This window comes from Purpureocillium lilacinum (assembly GCF_023168085.1).
Source record: "Purpureocillium lilacinum CBS 284.36 DNA, scaffold_2, whole genome shotgun sequence".
NCBI lineage: Eukaryota > Fungi > Ascomycota > Sordariomycetes > Hypocreales > Ophiocordycipitaceae > Purpureocillium > Purpureocillium lilacinum.
The window spans coordinates 3,998,692-4,023,689 of record NW_027072112.1 but is presented as its reverse complement, the minus strand read 5'-3'; the positions used below and the strand labels follow the sequence as shown (position 1 = coordinate 4,023,689).

Sequence of the window (24,998 nt, the reverse complement as noted above, 5' to 3'; positions counted from 1 at the left end):
AAGACATGACACCAAGCCAACCAACCAACCAGCTAAGCCAAGCCAGCCAACAGTGTCAGCAGTATCAACATCAGCAGCAGCAAGCTGAACCGACCAACACTCTGACGACTGGCGACGATAACGACATGGTCACCCCCCGCCCCGTTATATCTAGTGGTCCGACCAAAAGCCAACGAGCACTACCCATGTTGTATCGTCACGTCCCGGGAGAAGGGAGAGACCCTGTCCCTCTCTCCCTGCTCCCCTCATTCACGACTACGGCATCCCCGCGAGGGGCAAGTCAGCACATGTCGGCGTTGATAGGCTTTCGCGCGACACAACGCCTCCCCCCCTTTTTCCCTCCTCCTCCTCCTTGACCAAGGCCCCTGGGAGCTCAGTCAGCCGTGAGAATGGCTGGCGTCGTCAGTCGGAGGCCGAACATGACACATGGCAGCGCTCGAATGTGTGTGCGCACGGGGAAAACGCAGGCGTCCGCCGCGGATGTTAGGCTGGCCCTCCGGGACTGGCTCGGCAGCAAATGAAGGGCAGCACGCCACCCTTCGACGAGAATCCATCCCGTTGAGTACATTTGAACACGCAAGGTTGTTTGCTGTGATGCAATGTATCACACCCATGGGCGGGCCTACGCAATAAGGTTTCGTTTGGGAAACGAAGAGGATAGCAAATCGTGGACCACCGCTTCAGGTGCCTGCTCTCTCGACCACGACCACGACCACGCACAACATAGATTCTGACAAAGCTGCCTTTACAAGGTCCTCCATAGTTTGCAGCAGAGCATAATAGCGGCATTCATATTTCTGAGACAGCGGCTCTTGCCAGGCAGCAGGCCCGTATCCGTGTGTGTCTGAGTGGCCCAGTGGAGAGAAGATCACGCTGCCTCAACTCCCATCACTTGGGATGAGACTGAGCCCTCATCACGCAGTCGGGCTCTAGACCGGAGACCGCCGGGGCCTTTGGTCCAGAATCGCTGGCCGCCGGCGGGCAGGCAAGCAGGCTAGCAGGCAAGACGGACGCAGCGGCAAACCCCTTCGTCGATCCGACGACCGCATTGTGCGCACGATCACCCGGCGCAGACGATCAAACACACGCAGCAGGGCCAAGGCTATGCCTCCTGCCAGTCGGACTTTTCTCCGCATTACCAATGCAACGGCCGGGGTTTCCCGCCCCCCGTTGGTTCCTTCCGCAGCCCTTCAGCAGGAGCAATGTCGTCCCCATCCTGAGGCAGGCAGTGGAGGCGGCCAGACGGTTGCGCCCAGTGGACAGTGGTCGTTACATCCGGCATCAACTGGCGTCAAGTGCCGGTATACAAAGCGAGCTCGCAATTGAGAGAAAGCTAGTACGCTACCATGTTTGCAAATCGACGGTACAAGAGCAAACTCCGTGTCTGTGGCGAGCCCTGCCGAGGTCGAATTCGACATCAGACTGGCCAGTACGACGTGGAGCGCACCAGAGCGGTTTATGCGGCAGGGACAGGGGTTCCATTGCTGGGCGTCAAAGACTTGAACAGAGCGAGACTGCGCGGTTTCAGGTTCAGAAGGGGGGGAACGAAGCCACAAGCGGCTTTGTGGAAGAGGCTGTGGAATCATCGCAGAGTATCCTCCTAGAAGGCTTTGAGATAGACAGGTGCAGCTCGCGCATCGAGTGACTTGGGCAACCAGCCCCGCAGGCTGTATTGTCCAGTTACCAGGCCGGAGGCAACCTCTGCGATAAACTGAGACGTGGCGGATCACGGGAAGGGGCGACGGCGGTTAAGTTGACGCCCGAACCACGATAGTCTATCCAGGGCCCGACCCGGTAGATGTGCGTGGGTATCCGCACGAGGAGGTTGGCAGAATTCAGCCACCAAGACTTCCCGGTTCTTCGGGCTGACGCTTGGCAGCATCAGATGGACAGTGACCGCTCAGGCCACGACATGAAACACTTACGCCTTGTCCCGAACCACCAAGTCCGGCTGGCTTCAAGCCGCTCCGCTCAGCTCTGTTCGTCAAGAAGGCGTTAGCATCGTTTCAACACTCGGTATCAGGATTCGCGATGGCTCTATCCGCCACAAGACCGGTCCACCACAAGCCGCAGAGCAGCTCAGGGCGCAAGTCGATCAGTAGTTACGATGCCGCATGGCTGGGCACAAGTCGGGGAGGTGGATGGAGACGTGCAGGCAAATACGAGCGCCGCGCGGGGCAGCCATGAGTCGAGAGGCTGAAGGATGCGCCGGCGGCAAGGACATTTCCAAAAAGTATGCCATCTACCGCCGCAGAGCTCTGCCTTCGGCCGATCGAGGGTAGCAAGCTGTGCAAACTAGGCTGTCGCCCAGGCGCGAGATCTTCACCCTGTGTCAGCCTGCTTGTCAAAAGCGTGAAACAGTTGGCACTTTGGACGAGCAAGACCCCGAATCGGGTCATGCCCGACAACCCGTGGGTTACAGCCGGGCAATGAGGTTGACTATTCGGGCTCTTAGTCCGCCGTTATGGCTTCTACGCACATGGCTGGGGTCGTTTCATGACCCCACGAAGTCCAGAGAACGAGGTTTCGGCTTCTGCAGGGAGGAGAGCGTTGAGTGACGGACTGGTTTGCAGGCTAGGAGGGAGGCGAGAGCTGTCAGTCACCACGCTCTTCGGTCCGGGGGGACGCCACATGTAGTAAGCAAGGGTGGCAGCCGATGCGGCCTGTCTCCGGTTCCTGGTTCCTGAAGCTTAGTGCGCTGATCAGCTGCCGGGACTTGGAGAGCAATGGGGTCTTAACGGCCGGGTGCTAACGCCAACGATGGCTTCGGCGCCATCGCGTCGGCAAGGGCGGGTCACGGTGGAGGACCAGTGCGCCCGGCTATGTTTCGCGCCTCAAGGCATGGTGTTTTGTTTCAGGTTCCTCAGTTGGTATCAGCCTCGCTGACGGACCACGATGCGCGATGTAGTTTAGAGCAGCATCATGGCGGGGACGTGCCTTGGCGACAGCGGGACCGGCTATGCACTTCCAGCGTCCAGACCGATCTCTCCGAGTCCTGCAAATGCAAGGCTGGCCAGCAAACCCGTCTCCTCGACGCAATGGCGCAGCGAGGCTTGTCAGTCGCATGAGGCGGCGACCCAGGCTGCGAGGTGAGCCTCCGCAGCAACATGGAACGAGAGCATGGACTTGGGCCGTGTCCAGCGGCGAGAAGCGGTGGCGCAACTACGTTAGTAGGCGCTGCAAATGAGCAGCGACGTTCCCATTCCTGCACCTATAGCCCGAATTTCCCGCGAAACAAACCCGTCTTCGTGCGCACCAAGGTGGTCTTGAGCGGGAGGCCGGCGACTAAAACAATCAGCGTCAGTTCGATTGCACAGACTGCAAGACACATCCAGGACAAGACCATGTAGGCGCCGACGACTATATCAAGAAGCTGCTATTCTTGGCGGATCCGTCTGCGATCGTCGCCCAGAAACACGCTCGTCATGGCATGGCCAAGAATAACCGCCGGCCGAGAGAGCAAAGCAACGGACGAGGAGAGCCCGAGGCCCAATCGCCAGGGGTCGACGGTTGCCCAGGGCGCCGAAGTGACCTGTCGTCGCTTGCAGGGGAGCTCCTCAGGCCTGTGATTGGCCCCCTCAGCTTAAGCTTAGCCTAATTTTGGGCCCACGGTGAACTGCTGAAACACGGCTGCCGGCTTGTGATTGGTCCGTGTCAGCCTGCTTCCCGCAGGCTCGCCAGTGTCGCGCATTCATGCCATCGCGCGCCCTCGAGGCCGCACGCACGATCGAGAGGCGTGCGCGCCTCTTCTGGGAATATCAATGCCGCCTATCTCAAAGCACGGTCGCGTCGGCACCTGTCCGGGCTGTGGACTCGCATCGCATCGCGTCACATCTGACGGATCGTGGCCTCGGATCCGTGCCGCCGGCCTAGAGGACGCTCAGTCGTCTTCTGGCGTGGTGAGAGGGGCGCATTTTAAATTGCAAAGGGGTCGTGCAGACAGTCTCACCGCGAGCCGTTGCGCCTGCTTCGACTGTGCGCACCGTTCCTTGCGGACACTAGCCCCCGGGGCCGGGGCCTGAAGATCCCGTCAACGGTGAGGGACGAGGACCGCAGTTGGACACTTTCGTGCGAGACGGTCCGCTTACCGGAGCCGTTCCCTTGCGGATTCCTGTCCTCCAAACACAGATGGGAATGCCCAACTTGACCGAGCGGGCGGGACGATCATGCAGAAGCTCGTGCTGTTTCAGATAGCCCTTTTCTGGTTGTTTTTGTAGTATCCACAACCATCGACGCACCTGACTTGCCACGGCGCACCTGGACGCGATTCTGTATCACGGTGTTAGCCGCGAGCCGTAGACCTGGACATCTCTGCGACCCACAGCCTACCCTACAACCACATAGTGGTGGCTGTATTTGCCGTCGGCACCAGAAAATCGACACAAACAAGCGGCCAAATTTTGGGATGGCCTGGTCCAGTAGTTGTCGGTAGCACGGTAGATGGAGCGCGCGACGCAATAACCATAGACGCGATGGCACGCAAAGCCGCAGTCGCTACCGGATCTGTTCAAGCTGGTGCATGCGGGCTCGGCCTCGTGACCCCTCATCCTTCAATAGCTAAAGAAAGCTACTATCCCGAACGGTACAGAATGGCGATGCATGGAACACGGACGATCCACTCGATTGCGGCCTTTGAAAGCCGGACTTGGTGTGTTCCTGGCGCACTCGCCGGCCAAGTCTTGCGAGGGCGTCGGGAGCCGCCTCACACTTCCTCACAAGCCCATGCAATGGTGTGTGGGGATGGAGGGGTGCAGAACGCTGAGGCGACCAGTGGGAGAGCGAGTGTTGTTAGCGCCCAACTCTGGCACAAGAAAACGCATCTGAAGCATTGCAGCAGGCTTGTTTCACCTTGAGCAGTCCCTCCGTCAAGCCCAGACATGCCGGGATGTCTGCGCCTGGCATGGAGCCAGTTGAGCCACTCACCCACCGAGCACCACGATTGGCTTGGCCGTGCCCTCGGCCCCATCTTTCGACTCGTGGTAAAAAAAGCATCGAGAGAGGGAGGTGGACCTATTTTCACGGTGCGGTTGGGTCATGGAGACGAAGGTAGCACGCGACGGGCCAAGGTCGCACAGCCAGGCGTCGTCTGGTTGCGAGGAACGAGCAGGCGAGGGAGCGGGATAGCGAGCGCGTGCCCACCAGACGCGTGCCATGTATGGCAAGGAGAATCATCTCGAGGTCAGAGAGAAAAATGTCGCGAAAAGCCGCGTGAGGACGAGCAAGCAGGTGGACAACCCTCTCCTCATGTCTCTGGCGCCTTCCTCGTACGACAAAAAGATACACTCCAGCAGGACGCTGTGGAGGAAAGCACGAACGGATGAGCACAGCTACGAATGCATTCCAAGAACGAATCCCAATGCATGCTCCCGTCTCCCGGGCCTCTATCGTCTGGTCCGCCCATTGGTGACGGGGCTGGGTGGTCCCCATTCACCCTCTGACTTAGGCGGGGAGTGAGGTGGTCTGAGCAGAAGCTGGCACACACATACTGGCCTGTCCGGACATCGAGGTCGAATTGACGCGAGGTATCCGTACTTCGTACGGCACTGGACAGCACTTCCAGGTAGCTTACATACGAAGCACACGGTTGTAGGCGAGCGGAGCGTGGTGCCGGCGTAAATTAATTTGGGAACGGGAGGAAGAACATGACTTATCAATCTCTCGCGACCAGTTAGTGGTCAGTTAGCCCATAGTGTCATGTCGCGGCCGGAGCGGTCGGATGCTTTCCCCAGGATCACAGCTGTGCCCGACGGAGCCCCCTCTCCTGGAGGACACCCGCGAGGGGACATTTGGCCGTGCCTTGTTGGCAACGTTGGCTTAGTAGTGCCCGTGTCTCTGGTTGTAATCAAAACAGCATCCGACGACCAGTCGCAGCTGTCGCTTGTGTTGGCGGATGATTGCGAGCGGGCACGGTCGCCGGAGACGAGGGCTCGCCCGCGCCCCCCATGCCGTCGAGCACTCGGCTTGGACCCGCAGGCAAGATGGCTGGGTGGCTGTGGGTGAATCATGCTGCAGGACCGGGGTCTCTCCGCGCAGCAGTTTATTCTTGTCAAATCGACGGCTGTGAGTGATGGGTGCAGGTCACACGCAATCGCGGTGCGCCAGCAGCCCACGCTTGGGTCACCAACAGGCCCGGCCAGCCTTGCTCTTGACCAGTCGTCTGCCCGCCGTGCCTGGCTTGCAGCAAGTGCACAGGGACATGGCTCGAGGAGATTGGTCGTGCCGTCGTCTCAACAACCGCCATGTGTCCAAGGCTTCTCGCAGCTGTCATGCATCTCACAGCGCCCGACTGGAGACTGACTGGAGACAGGCGAGGAGCACGATTTCGGCGATGGGGAGACGGCGAGGTCGCGCCCCAGACACACAGGCACAGGCACGAGCGCAGGCTAAGGCAAGGGCACATGGTTGGCGAGAACCGTCACGGTGGTGTTGCTGCGTCTCGCGAGGAGCTGGGCCTTGCCCAGTCAGTCAGTCTGCTCCGATGCCACAGGCCGGGGGCGTGCGGCTAGCCGGGGGCAAGGGGGAACGAGCGTCGATAGCCTCTTCGCCGCCGTTGCGGTTGACGGACGCTATCCAGGAAGCTCAGGGTGGTGATGATTTATGGTTAGGTACGTAGTGTGACTCGCGAGCCTCTGTGCGCCTGCACCTTCGTCTGTGCTCAGCCAGCGGCCGATGGTGTCCCACAGACGGCTATCGTCGCTGTCGCAGGCATCGTCGCGGGGCCCGTGGCGCAGCGTACAGGTGGCAGGATGTGGAGCAGAGCGACGAGCGTGGACGTGGGCGACGAGTTGAGGTGGTGGTGGGTGGCTGCGGCATGGACGACAGTGCGGCGCCACCACCTGCGGCCGACTGCACGCCAGCGAGCCAGGCCAGCGAGCCACAACTCGCCTGCTCGACCCACGATCCAGGGCCGGATTGCGGCAGAACGAGTCGAGAAGGCATTGAGACGACCGACCCACCACCACCACCTTGGTCGCTCACATCCCCACTCCACCCAAGGGGCATCCCTGGCCAAGGGGACGCGGAGCGTCGACGAGGAGGCACAGAGCGAGTCGTGGTTCCGCCCGCCTGCCGTGAGGACGCAGAGCGACTGAACGGTGGGACCGGTGGGTGGACCAAGCTGGCAGAAATAGCGTCAGGTACGGTCAGGTACCAGCACAGAGGTGGATTGATGAGGTCCGAATGCTTTGCATGGATGGAAAAGTACCCGTGCGTGGAGCTTGCAGCAACGATGGAGAAACGACTTCGAGGTTTCCGCAGAGGCGGTGTTGTTGGGACGAGGACACGCAGCGGCATTTTCAACGACGGGGACCGGTCGAGCGAGGTGGGCGAGCGAAGGAGGAAAAGGCTCCTGGGCCAAGGCGGCTCAGAGATCCATGGACGCCCGCTGCGTTTGCGACCGTGACGGTGTGGGATCCATGGATGGAGCGGCGCTGAGTCGTCGCCCGAGGGTGCCAATGGACGGGGAGCGAGCGGGCGGGTGAGCGAGTCCAGCAACCGGGCACCTCTTCGACGGGCAGGGTTGGACGAGGCGCCTCGTACCTGGCCAGACGGGAGGGGAGGGGAGATACCTGCCCGGGCTGGCTGCAAGCGAGCGGCCAGCCCAGGGCACCATCCACTGTCCCTCCACTCCCTCCCTCCCGCTCGTCCCCTGGCTGCTGGTGCTGATGCTGCGAGCGCGCTCAGGTCTCGCCCAACCCGAACCTCCCCCTCCTCCGGGCACAGGCGCTCGTTCCCGCTCCCCCAGCGCCACGACTGCAGCCCTCATTAAACCCCAGCAGCCCCCCGAGCCGCCCATTGTCCCGTTGTGATTCTGAAATCTCTTCTTTTATTTCTCTTTCTCCCAACCCCCCTCCGGCCCCCTTCCTTCCCTTTCGGAGCCGTACGCCATCTGGTGCTTGTTTCCTTTCTCTTTCCCTTCGCGAGCCACGACGTCTTCGCGCGCCGCGTCCCAGCCTCCGCCTCGCCTCGCCCGCTCGACCTCCCGCCCGCCCTTCAACCCAAATCAGCTGGCTGTCTGTGTGTGACTGGGCTGCTAACTCGTCGGGCTTGGTCACGGTCGCGTCGTTTTTTCCTTCGCTTTTTTCTTTGACTCGTTTAATTCGTCTCGGTCCCCGTGGATCTTCCCGAAAGCGCGCGAAGCTCACGCTGCGTCGCCCCCTCGCCAGCCTCGTCTGTATCGAGCCTGCTGCGCCTCGACGGCCAACACCACGCTCCGACTCGATCTCTCCCACCACTCGCTAGACGCAGTTGTTGGGCCTTGCCATTGCTGTGTGCGACAATTCCGTAACCCCGGGCTGGTCTCGAAACATTTTCTCGCACCTCCGCCGTCGGCCTTTGCAGACGCGTCTTCACCACACCTTTACAGCACCTGAGGCAGCGCCTTGTCACCACCACCCTCTTCCACTGCGAGTAGTCGGCACGGATAGCTCCGGTTCGCTGCCGTCCCTCGTCAGCGGCGAAATCCAGCACGAGAGTGTGCCCGCCGCGGACGATCCCACCGGCCTCTCTCCGTGGTCCCGTCTAAGCCCACCGACGCCCGTCTCGCCGACTCGACTTCCGGGGCCACGCCTCCGCTCCAACCTCCGCCGGAGGACGACGCCCATCATGTATTCGCAGCACGCGACCATGGCGCCCCAGAAGCCAGAGACTTTCATGCTGAGCACCGAAGCGCAGCAGGCATTGCCGCACGATGCTCAGATCGCCCTGCAACAGGTCGACAACCTCAAATACTTCCTCATTTCCGCCCCCGTCGACTGGCAGCCCGACCAATACATTCGGCGGTTCCTCCTCCCCACCGGCGAATACGTTTCCTGCGTCCTTTGGAACAATCTCTTCCACATTTCCGGCACCGACATTGTGCGATGCCTGTCCTTCAGATTCCAGGCCTTCGGCCGCCCTGTCAAGAACTCGAAAAAGTTCGAGGAGGGCATCTTCTCGGACCTGCGAAACCTCAAGTCGGGAACCGACGCCTCCCTGGAGGAACCCAAGAGCGCCTTCCTCGACTTCCTCTACAAGAATAACTGCATTCGCACCCAGAAGAAGCAAAAGGTCTTCTACTGGTACAGCGTACCGCACGACCGCCTCTTCTTGGATGCCCTGGAGCGTGACCTGAAGCGCGAGAAGATGGGCCAGGAGGCGACCACAGTTGCCGTCAGCGAGCCTGCCCTGTCATTTCAGTACGATTCGTCGCAGTCGCTCTACGAGCAGCTCACCAAAACGCAACAAGCCAATTCGTCCTCGTTCAACGCCCAACAAGCGTCTTTTTCTCAGAGCCAGTCCACCTCGCCGGTCATGCGGGCCATGGATTCGATGCCGCCCCCTAGCATGATGCCGCAGTCGATGGCCCCTTTAGCCGAGGGGATGGACGCGATGGTGCCCTACGATTCGATGCCCATGACGGCCGCTGTGCCCCAGCAGGTTCAGCCCGTCAAGAGGGACCCTGACTTCACGCGCGTCCAGTACAACCAGAACGGCGTGCCCATCACGCACGGCCACCAGCGTCACGCGTCAATGCCGGCCTACGGATTGGAGTATTCGCCCGCCCCTTCGTTTGTCTCGTCCCAGTATGAAGACTACAGCAATCGAGGCATCTCCTTCGAGCCCATCACGCCGCCGCAGCAGGCCCTGGGCATGGCTGGCGAACCCGCCTACATCGCCAATGAGGAGACGGGCTTATACTCTGCCATCCCTGACCACATGACGAACATGAACGGTTTGAACGGCATGGTCCAGCTTCCTCCCTCCAACTTGGCTGGGTCCCAGTTCAACCGACCGTACGGGTCAAACAACGTCTACTCTGTGATCGAAGGCTCGCCGACGTATAAGCAGAGGAGACGGCGTTCATCCATCCCGCCATCAATGTCGGCCATGGCCGCGCCTCCAGTTTCGCATCCCACCGCCGCTCACCGCCCGTCCGACCTCAGGAGGTCGGTCTCAGCCTCAGTTGGCCCGGTCGCCGAGGGCGAGGAGTCGGCCAACAACTCGCCCCCTGGCCTGTCATACAGTGCATCGGGTGCTTCCATGGCGAGCCATCACCACAAGGACGTTGTGGACATGTCTCGCCACGGCACGCCCCTGTCCACCGTCGACGGCAGCCCCGCCCTGAACCCAATGTCCATGCAGCAGGAGTATGCCCAAGTCTCTGCGGAAGACTACGGCGGCGACGGTTCGTTCAAGGACCACCGCCGCACCCTCTCCGGGCCCAACGGCGTGGTTCGCCGTGCTCGCTCGGCAACCGTCATGGAGCTCGGCCCATACCCTCACAAGTCTCACTCCTGCCCAATTCCCACGTGCGGACGCTTGTTCAAGCGTCTCGAGCACCTGAAGCGGTACGAATCAATACTATTTTTCTTTTGTCAGCATTATTCACCTACGATGTCGAAATCTGACTGAAAACACAGACACGTGAGAACACACACACAAGAAAAGCCCTACATCTGCCCTCATTGTAGCAAAGCATTCTCCAGATCGGACAATCTTGCACAGTATGCACCCTATTCTCCTTGACGTCTTTCTCCTTTGTCCTTCCCCTTGGCTATCCCACCACCGCCTTTTGACCCCCCGCAGCATCCAAAAGCTTGTGAAGAGAGGCCTTGCATACGGGACAGTGCGTGCTGACTCTTCACTTTCCACAGACACAAGCGTACCCACAGTCGCGAAGATGGCGGAGACGGCTCGTTCAACATGTCAGCCGAGGAAGAAGAGGAGCTGTCTGGTGAAGATCAGCTGGGCTCTCTCGAGGAAGCATCGCCAACGTCAGAAATGGCGTATGCTCCTGGCTCCCTCAACTCGGCTGCGAATGCTGCCGCCAGCGAGGCGAGCGCCTCAAATAACGGGCATTCGCAAACGACCATGGGGCAGACGTTCAACAGCCTGCAAACGCTCAGCATGCCCATGACAATCAGCCAGCCGGCCACGATCAACGGCATGATGTGACAAGATTGAAGTTGCCATGACCTGTTTTCTTTGGTTACCCTACTGCTCGTTACTCATCTGCGCAGCATCTACTGGGATCAGGCACCCGCAGCCACCGCCTGTAACTGTTTTCCACTATGTTCCTACATTTCTTTCACCTTCCGCGTCAATTAGTCGTAGGGAAGCGTCTGTCCCGCAGCAGAAAAGTCTGAGAGGAGCCGTATAGATACATGTCCGCACGGTCGGCCGTGGAGCATCAAGACATGCTACCAAGCCGCCGGATGGGAGGAGGAGAAGGAGATCCGTCGCTGACGCGAGGTGCGAACAACGCATTTTGTACATTTACCTGCTTTAACTCGAGAAGATGACGGACAGGATCATTGGGTGTGAATCTTGACACTATAGTTCGATGGATTATGGGTAATGAATAAACCGATATATTCCATCATTTTTGGTCCCTGTGCGAGACTGCCATGTGACTCTGGCTTTGGAATTGGACAACGCCCATCACGCCATAACTCGCTTCGTGAGCGTCAAAACATAGTGGAGGCCAGATCCTACGTCGGATCACCTCTTTGATCTTCTGCCAAATGTGTCCCTCCCGCCTTCAATCCTCTTGACATCGTGCTCGCTCAGCCTCAGCTCCGCGCCCTTGAACCTCCCCACGCCCGGTCGATCTACGGCCGCATCCCTCCCGCGATCCCTCCTCCTGCCCTTGCCCTTACCGGAGGTGTCCCGCTCAAGAATGACGCCGTTCTCCCTGGCCTCGCGCCTGCGCTTGGCCTCGCGGGCGTCAGCGGCAGCGACCATGCCCTTGCGCATCTTCATGGGCATCTTCTCCTGCTTGTGGATGGAGAGGGCGGAGCCGAGGGCCTGGATGCGCATGTCGGTGGCGCGCTGGCGAGTGCGGCCCGCAGCAAAGGCCTTGGGCTCGACGGTGTTGGCTGAGAGCGACGTCAAGGGCTGGGTGTTGCGAGAGAGGAGGTGCGATTCGGCGAGGAGGCGGCGGAGCTCGAGGTCCTGCGCGAGGAGCGAGGGGGCATCCTCGGGCAGTGCGTTGGAGGAGTTTGCGGATGGCTGTGCGGATTGGAGCTGGGTCCGGTCGGCCTGGTCGGGCGGTCGAGAGGACTGGGAGAAGTCCTTAGCGGCTGGTGGGGGACAACAGGGGAGTTTCTGAGGCAGAGGGGTGCATACCATGAAAGCTTTGAGTTCGCGTTTAGACATGGAAGTCGCTTTCGGGGTTTGCGAGCTCGAGTGATCTACTACCTCCACAGTCGGGACGTCTGCGCAGCCGTCAGTCCATGCTCCCACAACGCGAAACCTGTAACCGTACCGTCCTCATCGTCCGAAATCTCGTCATCCGACAGACCTCCCCACTCTGCTTCATCATCGTCGCTGCCTGCGCTGCGCCGTGGCCGCCGTGGGCCTGCCTCGTCATCGCTATCATCGTCGCCGTCGTCGACCTCGTCTTCGCCATCATCGTCGGCGACCGGCCGCTTCTCGACCTCAATGGGGGCGAACCGCGACTCGAAATGCCGTCTGAAGATTTCGTTCGCGTCTTCCCGCGAGACCGGCGGCTCGGGGGCCTTGCGCTTGCCGAGAACGGTCATCGTGGGAGGGTTCTCGACGAGATGCTGAAGAAAAGTTGCGTTGAGGGGTGGGAGGACGGGCGACGGCCAACTTTTTTTCTGGGGTGGGATCCAGGGTCGCATGGCTGACGTCTGGGTCCCACTATGCATGGCCAGCGCACACTGCAGGATCGGGCCTGTGAATGCGACAAAGCACTCTATGTCTCGACATGTACATATTTGAATGAGATTGGAACATATTCTAAATCATATGTTGTCTAAATTGCTAGGGAGATCTCCCCCCCCCTGCTCACAAATGGCGAAGTCGGCATTTGTGGCTGGTGAACTGTAGCTCAATTCCAGGCAGCTCGTCTGCGTTCGCTCGAGATAATCTTGATATTGTACACAATTGAAATCCAGGCTGTCCGTGGTATCGTCCGAAACGCCAATAACCGTAATGCGATCCCATCATGCCCTCGCGGCCATCCTTGCCCTTCTCGCCTCGTCCTCTCTGATCGCCTCGCTCCGCGCCAGAAACGCCTCCCGCGCGCCATACGAGCCCTTCGACTTGCTTGCCAACTCGAGCTCGTCCTGTATGCCCTCCTTGTCGACGAAACCTGCCCAGTCCATGCGACTTTTCTCCACCGTGTTGAGCTTCTTCGCCTGAGCCTCCTTGGCAGCCTGGAGTCTGGCTGTCACTCCGAGGTTTAGATCGGTGCGTCCCGGACCAGCGTCGACAATAGGCTCAAACGCTGAACGAAAGGCCTTCTTCGTCGCGCGCTTGGTGGGCGAAACATCGAGCGGGGCGGCGTCTTGGCCTTGGGAGGCGAGGTAGAGCTTCGCTTCGGCGGAGTCACGGGCGACAACCTTTTCTTCCGTGTGGACGCGCCCAGCGAAGTTGTATGTACGCTTTATTCGTATCGTATCTGATGAATCTCCATCGCGCTGAGTATCTTGGATATCGCCAGCAGCCCCGTGGGAGTCCACTTTCGAATCGTCGGGCTCGCCGGTCGTCGTGGTGGCTGGTTGGACGGCTTTGCCCGACATCATCTGTTGCCACACGGCATCGACATCAATAGTGACAGGCCCTTGGGCCGCTGCGTATTTGCGTTCTTCTTTCCTTTATGGCTGTCAGTGCATAGCCTTTGGATGAAGAGCACGATCAGGTTCTTACTCCTCGGCGCGCTGCCGTCTGGTCTTGACAAGACCTCCCTCGCCGCCCGCTTCGTCGTCTGAGGCCTCGCCCTTGTTCTTTGCTCGCCTTTGGCGTTTGCGGCCTTTCGATATGATGGCCTCGTCGCCAGAGTTGTCGTACCCATCATCGCCGCCACTGTCCGCGCTCCGTTTCTTGGCTTTCTCGTTGGGGGTGTCGTCGTCGCTGCCCGAGTTCTCCGAGGCAGGACCCTGTGCCTCATCCGGCGCAAAGTCGGAGTCCTCCTCGGAGGCACAAGGCTCATCTTCGGCGTCTATTGAAGGATCTGGCGACATCGTTGTTCCTGATGCTGTTTCGTTTCGGTAGTGAGAGCGGGCAATTTGTCGCGGTTAGCGCGACAGGTACCAGTGCAGTGCCGTTCTCGGTGTGTGGGGAAGGTCTTCGGTGAACAACCAATAGGCTACCACTACAACGTGCATGCCTTCCTGTTGATGGTAACTTAATTGCTTCGGGATTTGGGAGACGAAAGCTCAGCGAGAAAAGTTTCTCGACTTGGAAAAACGACTGGACAAAGCTCGTCGAGCACTTCCTGAGGATCCGCGCGAAACCTACGAGAATATGTATATTCATTGAGAAAGGATGTCCTGGGTGTGGGCACATGTTACCATGGCAGTGGGAATCCTAGCTGCCATCCCTCTCGCGGTCTCACACTGGACATGCTGCCCGACCTGCGCGCACGCGTTGAACTCGCCTGTCTGCGATGCCCCCATCTAGGGAACGGGAGCCTTGAGGTAGCTGTACTGTGAAAGGCATCCGTTGTCTGCATTTCGTCCACTCCTCGCCGTCCCATGACATGTCGAGGACAATCACTACAAATATAGCTACGGGTGACGGATACCCGAGAAGGCCTTCAATTTGGAGCGAAATGGGTTCCATCACCGGGGGTGCCTGCGTGGTACCCCGGAAAGAGCCGAGTTCTTGGCCAAGTCTGGTGACAACACAGCCGCTTGTTTGTGGATTTAGTTGGCGGTCATTACCCGTGGCTGTGGCGCCACGTCCCAATTCCCCTCAAGGCTTGTCGCCGCATGTTTGTCCCAATCGTCAGGAGCACGAGCACAAACAAACCCTTACCTATGAGGGGAGCCGCCCGTCGACTCTGCCTTCAGGGGCCACAATCACAGGGGTGTTGGAGCATGATTCCGCTGGTGTTTCTCAGTGTCGGTCTCTCCCACCCAGGAGCGTAGTGTTTCAGGGAAGAGGCGCAAGAGAGATTTGAATGCAAACCACTGGCCCGCCACCAGCAAGACACGGCGTCCAGCACGACTTTGAGGCGTCTATAGCGGGTGAGTAAAACGTCAATGAGGTTCCGTGGTTTGGTGGTCGAATGCGGAGCTTAGTCACCGGGACTGCCTGGCTGGAGCCGGCGAGCAGTAATATCCCAAAAGTTAGCCCAGCAGGATGCTAATAACTTTTCTCCCCTCCCCTCCTTCAGCAGTCCGTCCTCTTCCCTCCTTAATCCCTCCTTTCGCACTTCTCCGCTCGTCCCGCCTCGCCCTCCCACCATGGCGAGCGACGACGATTTCGACGTCGAGGTCCCCGAGCTGTCGGCCGACGATCCGATGAGGGCGTTCTTGCCCACCGCCTTTGGAAAGCAGACCCGAGAGGCCAACGTTGCCGCCCAAATCGACCGCAGCAAGCGCGTTGTAGACAAAGCGCCAGCAGTCCAAACGGCCATACAAGACGGAAGCAATCGCAGAACCGAGCCTGGCGCCAACTCGGGCTCGAGCGACAGCGATGATTCTGGGTCATCCGATGGCGGTGATGACGAGGACGAGTTCCCCGTATCGCATGAGCTGGTGTTGAAAACACAAACCCGGGCCGTGACCACTGTCGCCCTGGACCCCGCTGGAGGACGATTGGCCACCGCCTCGCTCGACTGCAACATCAATCTTCACGACTTTGCGTCCATGACGCCGACAACGCTGCGGGCGTTCAGAACGATCGATGCCTATGAGTCGAAGCGCTCAGCAGCCTCTTCGGAGTCGCACCCCGTGCACCATGTCGAGTTCAACCCGCTCTCTGGCAGTGCTTTCCTCTGCGTGTCGGCACATCCGCAAGCCAAGATCTTGTCGCGCGACGGAGACATCTTGACCGAGTTCGTCAAGGGCGACATGTATCTCCGGGACATGCACAATACAAAAGGTCACATTTCCGAGATAACCACGGGCACATGGCACCCGGCAGACAGGAATCTCTGTGTCACCGCTGGTACAGACAGTACCTTGCGAATCTGGGATGTCAACAACAAGCGCTCGCAGAAGGAGGTTGTTGTCTTCAAGTCAAAGGCTGCTGGATCGGCCGGTCGAACAAAGATGACCGCCGTTGCGTGGGGTGCAGCCGCTTCGGGCGGAAGCAATGTTCTGGTCGCTGCGGCCCTCGACGGGACATTGGTCCTGTACAGCGGCAACGGTCCGTTTTCAAGGCCGGCAGGAGAAATCCGCGATGCGCACAAGTCCCAGACTTGGACTGGGGGCATCGATGTTTCTTCCGACGGTCGCATGGTCGTTACCAGAGGCGGAGACGACTTGATCAAGCTCTGGGACACACGCAAGTTCACCAAGCCGCTGGTGTCTGTCTCGCATCTCTCGACTTCCGACCACTATCCGACGAGCAACATCCGCTATGCGCCCAACTCAACCAGCATCATCACTGGATCAACGACGGGCCACCTCCACATCCTCAACCCGGGCAATCTCCGTGCTGAACACGTCACTCCGATCACGCCAGGTTCCGCTCTGATTGCTGTTGATTGGCATCCGAAAATCAACCAGATCATCACAGGCTCGGCCAATGCCGAGACACACGTCCTTTACAATCCAACGATGTCGAGTCGAGGAGCGGTCGAGGTTATGTCCAAGGCACCAAAGAAGCGCCACATCGACGACAATCCAGAGTTTACCATGGACCAGTCCGTTGGTATCTCAGGAGACGCCATTGTGACTCCTGGCAGCCTGGCGGGCTCGCGAAAGGCTGGCGTCACGAGCACAGGGCGCTCCAAGGATCCCATGCGGCCTCATATCCCACAGCAGACACCATTCCAAAAGTCACAGCCGGACGAGAAGCATGTTGCTGAGAATATCCCCCTAGCTCGAATGTTGCACGAGGACCCACGCGAGGCGCTGCTCAAATACGCAGACAAAGCTCAGAACGACCCCATGTTCACCAAGGCCTGGAGCAAAACGCAACCGCAGACTCAGTACGCGGAGCTCAGTGACGAGGACGCAGAGCCAGACAAAAAGAAGGTGAAGCGGTGATGAGTCACGGTGCGGTAAAGTACCATACTTTGGCATCCATTCCTCACGGACGCGGTCAACGAGGCCGCATTATTCCAAGATTTATCACGTCTACAAAGTAAGAAGCTACAATATAATGCATGCCCACAACCGCGATCATGGCAACTGATGCAGTCGGACAGGAACGGGAGCAACAGAACTTCCTCGATGGGCGGACGAGGACTGATTTGGCCGATGCGTGGGTTTCCATGAGGACTCGGACGGAACGGATTTGCTTCTTCGAAGCAGCGGTAGATACAAGAGCTTCTCTCTGGTCAGGTTGCGACGGGAGGTATCCGACCAGCGGGGGAACCACGCTCAGGCGACAGGCACCTGTCGCAAGGCCCCTGGAGACGCGCTGCAAGACGCTGCTACGGCACCGCGTCCTGGTGGAGAAAGCCTCACGTGACTGGTAGTCGTAGCTATCCGCTTACCTAACAGCCTAAGCCCCTTTCGGCCTCAGGCTCGGCGGTCGGCCGTAGGCAGCGCCCCTCAACAGTGGCCCAGGGGGCGCGTGCGGGCGCGGGCGCGGGCGAGCGCTGGCTCTGAGTGGCTACGGCCGGGATTCTGCCTGCGCAGGGGCCGTGCTGAAATTTACTGTGGCAGAGCGCCGCTGAACCGCACCAGCCGTCACGGGCGAATCTTGTCGGTTGTGTCTTCACCACTCCCCATCATCAAGCAGCCCAGAGGAGCGCGCGCGCATCCCAAAAAATCGCCAGGTCCCTCGCAAACCATCGCGGCCATCTCCAATCCTCGCCAACTTGGCGTTGCACGCGACTTGCACCCCGCCCACGCTCCTGCTTCCCGCCCCGACGCGCCCGCGTCACCAACTCTGCACATTTTTCAATCCCTCGCTCCCTGTCTGCCTCCCTCCGTTTGCCTCCCTGGGGCGCGGTGCTACCCCCACGGCGCCGCAACTCCAGCAGTAGCAGCGGCAGCAGCAACTTTTCGCGCGACGAGCATCCCGGCCCTGACGCGCCTCCACGACGTGCACTTCCCGCCCACGCCCAACGACGACGCTCCCTCCATCGCCGCCTCAGTCGACGCGACAATTTGCCGCTTTCGGTTCCTGGACGCTCGTTTTTGTTACCGCGACCTCGAGCTGCAGCCACGCTCCAACCGCGCCGCGACGACCTCTGATATTCGCCCGCGCCCTCCTCGACATGCACCGTACATAAGCCGAGACTGAATTTCCATCTCTGTTCGGGTGGTATACTGGTATATACTGTGTCAGAAAACACACACAGCCCAATATGGCGTCGGTGCAGGCTCCGCCAGCGGTGCAGCATCCTGGCGCGCCCATGGCTGCCGGCGCGACCAAGCAGCAGGCTGAAGAGGTTTTCAGGGTGAGTTTGGGCTTCTTTGCCACGCGCTAGATCAATCTTGTCGCGTCTGCGCCTGCCGACAATGCGTCTAACTGGGCTATAGAAATTGAAGCAGATGAAGGAACAGGGTGTCCCTCCCACCGACCCCGAGTACATGAAGGCTTCCCATTTCTTGCTGAGCTTCCAACAGCAGCATTCCATGCGCCGGAACCAGCAGCAGTTTATGCAGCAGCAACAGCAGCAGCAGCAACAGCGCCAACAGCAGCAGCAGCAGCAGCAGCAACAGCAACAGCAGATGCCAAACGGGCCAAACGGCACGGTTAATGGTATGCAGCCTGCGCGGCCTCAACAAGGAACGCCGCAGTCTCAACAACAAATTGCTACACCTCAGGGCACGACGGCGGCGCCGAGCCAGAACTCTTCAGTCACCGCCGGGCCCTCCCCCGCGCCGGGCCAGTCTAGCCAATTCAGCCAGCAGCAGCTCGCTCTGCTGAGGCAGCAGATCCATGCGTTCAAGCTGCTCACCAAGAACGCGGGAGTTTCTGCCCAGCTGCAACAAGCCATCTTCAACCAGCGGCAACGAAGACAGGCTGCGTCCACCGAGTCGGCCCAGACGACACCGGTCAAGACGACGCAGCCCGGCCAAGAACCCTCAAAACCACCCACCGCGGGTCCAGAGGCGACGTCGCAAGACGAGTCCTCATCGCTCCCCAAACCCCACACGTACAAGACGGTCAAGTCGCCGTACGGTACGAGCATGATTCGGCCGACCATCAAATACATGGACCACGCCGAGCGAAAGAACCGGTGGTTTATCCCTGGCGTGTTTCCGACCGGAGTTGACTTTGATCATCTTCGTTACGAGCGAGAAGTCGTCGTGTTCAACCGCATGAGCCAACGCTACGCTGAGCTTAAAAACTTGCCTGCCAACCTGGCACATTGGGACTCGACAAAGGAGACGCTTGAGGCGGACGAGTCGCTCAAGCTGAAGGCCATCATCGAGATGAAGGGCCTGGGACTGTACGCCAAGCAACGCGCCCTGCGTGACAAGATTGGCCGCCAGATGATGCACTATGACAATCTCGCCATGACCACCAACCGCTCCTTGTACCGCCGCATGAAGAAGCAAAACGTCCGCGAGGCTCGCATCACAGAGAAACTGGAGAAGCAGCAGCGTGATGCCCGCGAGAATCGCGAGAAGAAGAAGCACGTCGATTTCCTCCGCGCCATCTGCCATCACCGTTCCGAGATCCACGAGGCCGCCAACACCCAGCGCACCAAGTCCCACAAGCTCAGCCGCCTCATGTACGCCCAACACTTCAACATCGAGAAGGAGGAGCAAAAGCGTATCGAGAGAACCGCCAAGCAGCGTCTTCAGGCCCTCAAGGCCAACGACGAAGAGGCGTATCTCAAGCTTCTCGACCAGGCCAAGGATACCCGTATCACCCACCTTCTCCGCCAGACCGACGGTTTCCTGCACCAGCTTGCGTCTTCTGTTAAGGCTCAGCAACGGCAAGCTGCTGAGGCGTACGGCGATGACACGGAGAACTTTGTGGAGGAGGAGAGCGACAACGAAGACGAGGAGAGCAGCAAAAAGATTGACTACTACGCGGTTGCTCATCGCATCCGTGAAGACGTCACAGAGCAGGCCAACATTCTTGTTGGTGGCACCCTCAAGGAGTACCAGCTCAAGGGCCTCCAGTGGATGCTGTCGCTTTACAACAATAACCTCAATGGTATTCTGGCCGATGAAATGGGTCTCGGCAAGACTATCCAGACCATCAGCTTGATTACATACCTCATTGAGCGGAAGCAGCAGAGTGGCCCGTACCTTGTCATCGTGCCTCTCAGCACGCTGACGAACTGGAACCTCGAGTTTGAGAAGTGGGCGCCGTCGGTCTCCAGGATCGTGTACAAGGGCCCGCCGAATGCTCGAAAGCAACAGCAGGAAAAGATTCGCCAGGGTCGATTCCAAGTGCTGCTAACGACATACGAGTACATTATCAAGGACCGCCCGATCCTCAGCAAGATCAAGTGGTTCCACATGATAATCGACGAGGGTCACCGCATGAAAAACACCAACTCCAAGCTCAGTGCCACCATTCAACAGTACTATTCGACACGCTTCCGCCTCATTCTCACGGGTACCCCGCTGCAAAACAACCTCGCCGAACTGTGGGCTATGCTCAACTTCGTATTGCCCAACATCTTCAAGTCTGTCAAGACGTTCGACGAGTGGTTTAACACTCCTTTCGCCAATACGGGTGGCCAGGACAAGATGGAGCTCACCGAAGAAGAGCAGATTCTCGTCATTCGACGTCTGCACAAGGTGCTGCGACCGTTCCTCTTGCGTCGTCTCAAGAAGGATGTGGAAAAGGATCTGCCAGACAAGACGGAGAAGGTCATCAAGTGCAAGTTCTCTGCCTTGCAGTCGAAGCTGTATAAGCAAATGGTCACGCACAACAAGCTCGTTGTGAGCGACGGCAAGGGAGGCAAGACGAATGCTCGTGGTCTGAGCAACATGATTATGCAGTTGCGAAAGCTCTGCAATCACCCCTTTGTCTTCGACGAGGTGGAAAACGTCATGAACCCCATGAGCATAAGCAATGACTTGCTTTGGAGGACGGCTGGCAAGTTCGAGCTGCTGGATCGCATCCTGCCCAAATACCATGCGACCGGACACAGGGTGCTCATGTTCTTCCAAATGACCGCCATCATGGACATCATGGAGGACTACCTGCGCTACAGGAAGATGGAGTACCTTCGTCTGGATGGTACGACCAAGTCAGACGAGCGATCCGACCTCCTGCGAGAGTTCAACGCCCCCGATTCCAAGTACTTTATGTTCTTGCTGTCGACGCGCGCTGGTGGTCTCGGTCTCAACTTGCAGACAGCCGACACAGTCATCATTTATGACTCCGATTGGAACCCCCACCAAGACTTGCAGGCGCAGGATCGTGCCCACCGTATTGGACAGAAGAACGAGGTGCGAATCCTTCGTTTGATCAGCTCCAATTCGGTTGAAGAAAAGATCCTTGAACGCGCAAGGTTCAAGCTGGACATGGATGGCAAGGTCATCCAGGCCGGTCGATTTGATAATAAGTCTTCCGAAACCGATCGAGACGCCATGCTCCGGACACTCCTGGAGACGGCGGACATGGCCGAGTCCGGCGAACAGGACGAGATGGAAGACGACGAGCTCAACATGATGCTTGCTCGCAGCGATGACGAGCTGGGCGTTTTCCAGAAGATTGACGAGGAGCGGGCGAAGGATCCCGTCTACGGTGCCGTCGCCGGGGCCAAGGCCAAGCCTCGCCTCATGGGCGAGGAAGAGCTCCCCGACATCTACCTCCACGAAGGCAACCCCATCGAGGAGGAGAGCGAGGAAGTCATTCTCGGGCGAGGCGCTCGCGAACGCACCAGAGTGCGATACGACGACGGCCTGACGGAAGAGCAGTGGCTGATGGCGGTCGATGACGACGAGGACTCCCCCGAGGCGGCTGCCGCGCGAAAACAGGCTCGCAAGGACAAGCGCGAGGCCAACCGGATGAAGAAGATCGCCGTAACGAACGCAGCAGACAAATCACCCTCAGCGAGCCGGGCCAGCACGGAAGAGATTGAGACTCCCAAGAAGCGCGGGCGCAAGCCGGGCAGCAAGAATGAGAAGCGCAAGGCGGAGGATGGCGAGGAAGAACCACCAGCCAAGAAGCGCCGTGGCCCTCAGGGGCGGCCCAGCAAGGTTGGCCTGAACAACGCCGACTCGAAGCTGAGCCCGCAGCAGCGCGACATCCTGCAAAAGAGCCTTCGGAGCCTGTACGACGCGCTGATGGCACTTGAGGTGGACGACATCGAGCCCCCCGCGGAAGACGACGAGTCGGACGCCGGGAAGCGGCTGGTCATCGGCCCGTTCATCAAGCTGCCGCCCAAGCGCGACTATGCCGACTACTATGTCATCATTCAGAACCCCATCTGCATGAACAACATAAACACTCGCATCAAGAAGGAGGAGTACTCGAGCCTAGGGGACATGCGCAAGGACTTTGACCTCATGATCAAGAACTGCCAAACGTACAACGAGGACGGAAGCATCCTCTACCAGGATGCCAAGACTATGGATGTAAGTTTGGGGATTCCACGCCGACGGAGACTCGGGGAACGTGACTAATGCAGCGACTAGGAGTTCTTCACCGCCAAGTATCGCGAAGAGCTGGAGGCGCACCCCGAGCTGCAGGAGCTCGAGAACGGAGGTAAGGCGGGGTCTGCCGCGCCGTCCGGGAATGGAGGCACGCCGCAGCCCAGTGGGACGCGGATCAAGATCATCTCGAGCAGTGCTCGTGAGGCGGCGGCAGCGGCGGCAGCCAACGGCTCCAAGACGAACGGCCAAAGCGACGAGGAATGAAGCACGGCTTGACGCGGTGTGTAATGGGCAGGCGGCCGGTCTCGGCTGGCGTCTTGTGATGCTGTAAACGCGGTGTAGTGGTGCAACGGTGTGATGGCCGGCAAAGGCGGCGTCTGGTTGATGCTTGCTCTTTCTCGAGGCACTTTTTGATGGTCACGGCGTTTGGCGGACAGGAATATCGGGCACGTGTATCAGAGCGACGGGAGAGATTCAGGACAGAAAGTCGTATACCACGCGCAGCAGATGGGGGGAGGGAGGCGGACAGAGGAGAGCGAGCAGAACTGTTTAGACTAAGGACTTAAAATGTACTATTGCACATACCCACAGCAGCGCCGTGCGACCTTGCGTCTACGTGCACGCGAAGCGAATGAAGATGCGAGGGGACGAGACTGCCGTAAATGGCAGCGTCTGACGAGGCGACTGGACGGGAGGCGTCTGTGATGCAATACGCGAGTGGCCGGCCGGATGTGTCAGCGATGGTGTGGGCGATCAAGACCAAGTGACTGATAGGCGCAGGCTGAACTTCGCCACACTTGACCACCTGTCGGCCTGGCCTCAACCACGACCCTCGACTTCTGTTACTTTTACAGCGCCCCGCATCGCGTTCGTCTAGCAGCTGAGTTTACAGGCATCGCGAAGCCGGCGAGCATCAATGGCGACATCATGAAGAAGACGCTGGTCCTGTGCTTCATCCACGGCTTCAAGGTAAGCTGAGAGAGACACACCCCGCCGCTGTCGCCCGCAGCAGTCGCACAACCCCCGTGTCCCGTCTGTAACCAGTGTAACTAAACGAGCGACGTGCTGCGCAGGGCGGCGAGGAGACGTTCGGCGCCGACTACCAGTTCACGCGCGACCTTAGGGATGCGGTCGCGCACAAGCTGCCCAAGGTCGACGTCCGGGTGCTCGTCTACCCCAAGTACGAGACGCGGGGCGACCTGGGGCAGTGCGTGAGCCGCTTCCGCGACTGGTGAGCGTCCCATCCCTTTTTCCTGCCCCTAAGGGGCGGGACAATCTCGTCGTGTCGGGAATTGTTCCCTGTGCTGACCCTGACCAAAACACAGGCTGGAGGAGAAGGTTATTGACTTGGAGGTGGCGGCCGGCACGCCGTCGCCGACCGTCGACCCATCGGTACGCACCATCCTCATCGGCCACTCCATGGGCGGCATTGTCGCCGCCGAGATGGTCATCGCGCTGGCTTCCGAGAAACCCATCTACTCCGAGGACGGCATCCAAAAGAACGACGACGGCGGCAGCAGCGGCGGCAAGCCCTTCAACGCGCTCATGTTTCCGTACGTCCAGGGCGTGCTGGCATTTGACACGCCGTATCTAGGCATCTCCCCGGGGGTCGTTGCGCACGGCGCCGAGGGCCAGTACCAGAACTACCAGGCCGCTGCGGCGACGCTCTCGCAACTGAGCGGCCTAGGGAGCAGTCTCTGGGGGTCGACTAGCAAGGCCGCCGGCGGCGCAGGCGCTGGCGCGTCTAAGGCCATCGCAGCACCGCCCAAGTCCCCGTCTCCAGGCCCCTCGTCATCGTCCTCCTCGCAATGGGGCAAATGGGGTAAAGTTGCCATGTTCGCGGGCGCGGCAGGCGCGGTCGCTGCGGGAGGGGCGGCTGCGTGGGCGAACCGTGATCAGATCACCACGGGGTGGACGTGGGCGTCGTCGCACCTCGAGTTCGTCGGGAGCCTCGCCCGGCCCGAGGAGCTCAAGAAGCGCGTGCGTGGCATGGTGCGCCTGAGCGAGGAGCTTGATGTAGGCTTCGCCAACCTGTACACGCGGCTGGGCAAAGCGGCGCCCTCCAAGACGGTCAGTATGGTGGGCACCGTGCTGGGGCCCGATCGCACGTTCTGCAATCTGCCCAAGAAGATGGACGCGGGGGAGTGGCGCGAGGCCGTCAATGACAAGGCCACAGACGAGACACAGGCGCACATGAGTACGTTGGCCCCCTTTTCTCCTTTGGTGGGCGACTTGGATTCGGCGGCTGACCTTGCGACCATACAGGCATGTTTGAGCCTGGCGAGAATCCGGCATATGAGACGCTGGCCGACAACGCGGCAGGGTTGATTGAAGGATGGCTCCAAAACGAATGGTACGAGACTAGCACGCAAAGGGTCGGCCAGGGGAGCAGCAAGGAATTTGGTGAAATGAGGCTGGAAAACGCATGGGCGTAGAAGAAGCTGGAGCCTTGATGAATCGTTTGATACATTAGGTAGTTAGAGTACAGTCGTGATTCGTCTATATACCCCCATTCTGATCCGATCTACCGGCTCTATGCTCCCTATTCGCACATCACACCGCTATACGCGG

The 24,998-nt window shown here is 59.5% G+C and overlaps 6 protein-coding genes across 6 annotated transcripts; 4 read left to right on the top strand and 2 right to left on the bottom strand.

Moving 5' to 3' along the window:
• Positions 1-8,625: 8,625 nt before the first annotated feature.
• On the top strand, positions 8,626-10,935 carry PLICBS_002980 (homeodomain transcription factor ste12; the record flags this gene model as incomplete). The annotated part of the gene is made up of 2 exons (XM_018322698.2): positions 8,626-10,328; positions 10,635-10,935. The coding sequence occupies 2 exons, from the start codon at positions 8,626-8,628 to the stop codon at positions 10,933-10,935; spliced, it is 2,004 nt and encodes a 667-aa protein (XP_018177928.2).
• A 546-nt stretch (positions 10,936-11,481) lies between these two features.
• PLICBS_002979 (uncharacterized protein) lies at positions 11,482-12,524 on the bottom strand (the record flags this gene model as incomplete). Its single annotated transcript, XM_018322697.2, has 3 exons — positions 11,482-12,042; positions 12,109-12,197; positions 12,248-12,524. The coding sequence occupies 3 exons, from the start codon at positions 12,522-12,524 to the stop codon at positions 11,482-11,484; spliced, it is 927 nt and encodes a 308-aa protein (XP_018177927.1).
• Positions 12,525-12,950: 426 nt separating this feature from the next.
• PLICBS_002978 (swr complex subunit) lies at positions 12,951-13,970 on the bottom strand (the record flags this gene model as incomplete). The annotated part of the gene is made up of 2 exons (XM_018322696.2): positions 12,951-13,602; positions 13,657-13,970. The coding sequence occupies 2 exons, from the start codon at positions 13,968-13,970 to the stop codon at positions 12,951-12,953; spliced, it is 966 nt and encodes a 321-aa protein (XP_018177926.2).
• A 1,227-nt stretch (positions 13,971-15,197) lies between these two features.
• PLICBS_002977 (uncharacterized protein) lies at positions 15,198-16,949 on the top strand (the record flags this gene model as incomplete). Its single annotated transcript, XM_018322695.2, has 1 exon — positions 15,198-16,949. The coding sequence occupies one exon, from the start codon at positions 15,198-15,200 to the stop codon at positions 16,947-16,949; it is 1,752 nt and encodes a 583-aa protein (XP_018177925.2).
• Positions 16,950-18,220: 1,271 nt separating this feature from the next.
• PLICBS_002976 (uncharacterized protein) lies at positions 18,221-22,691 on the top strand (the record flags this gene model as incomplete). Its single annotated transcript, XM_018322694.2, has 3 exons — positions 18,221-18,313; positions 18,396-22,409; positions 22,470-22,691. The coding sequence occupies 3 exons, from the start codon at positions 18,221-18,223 to the stop codon at positions 22,689-22,691; spliced, it is 4,329 nt and encodes a 1,442-aa protein (XP_018177924.2).
• A 663-nt stretch (positions 22,692-23,354) lies between these two features.
• PLICBS_002975 (uncharacterized protein) lies at positions 23,355-24,862 on the top strand (the record flags this gene model as incomplete). Its single annotated transcript, XM_018322693.2, has 4 exons — positions 23,355-23,396; positions 23,501-23,658; positions 23,753-24,624; positions 24,693-24,862. 4 exons carry the CDS (start codon positions 23,355-23,357, stop codon positions 24,860-24,862), a joined length of 1,242 nt encoding a protein of 413 aa, XP_018177923.2.
• Positions 24,863-24,998: the final 136 nt, after the last annotated feature.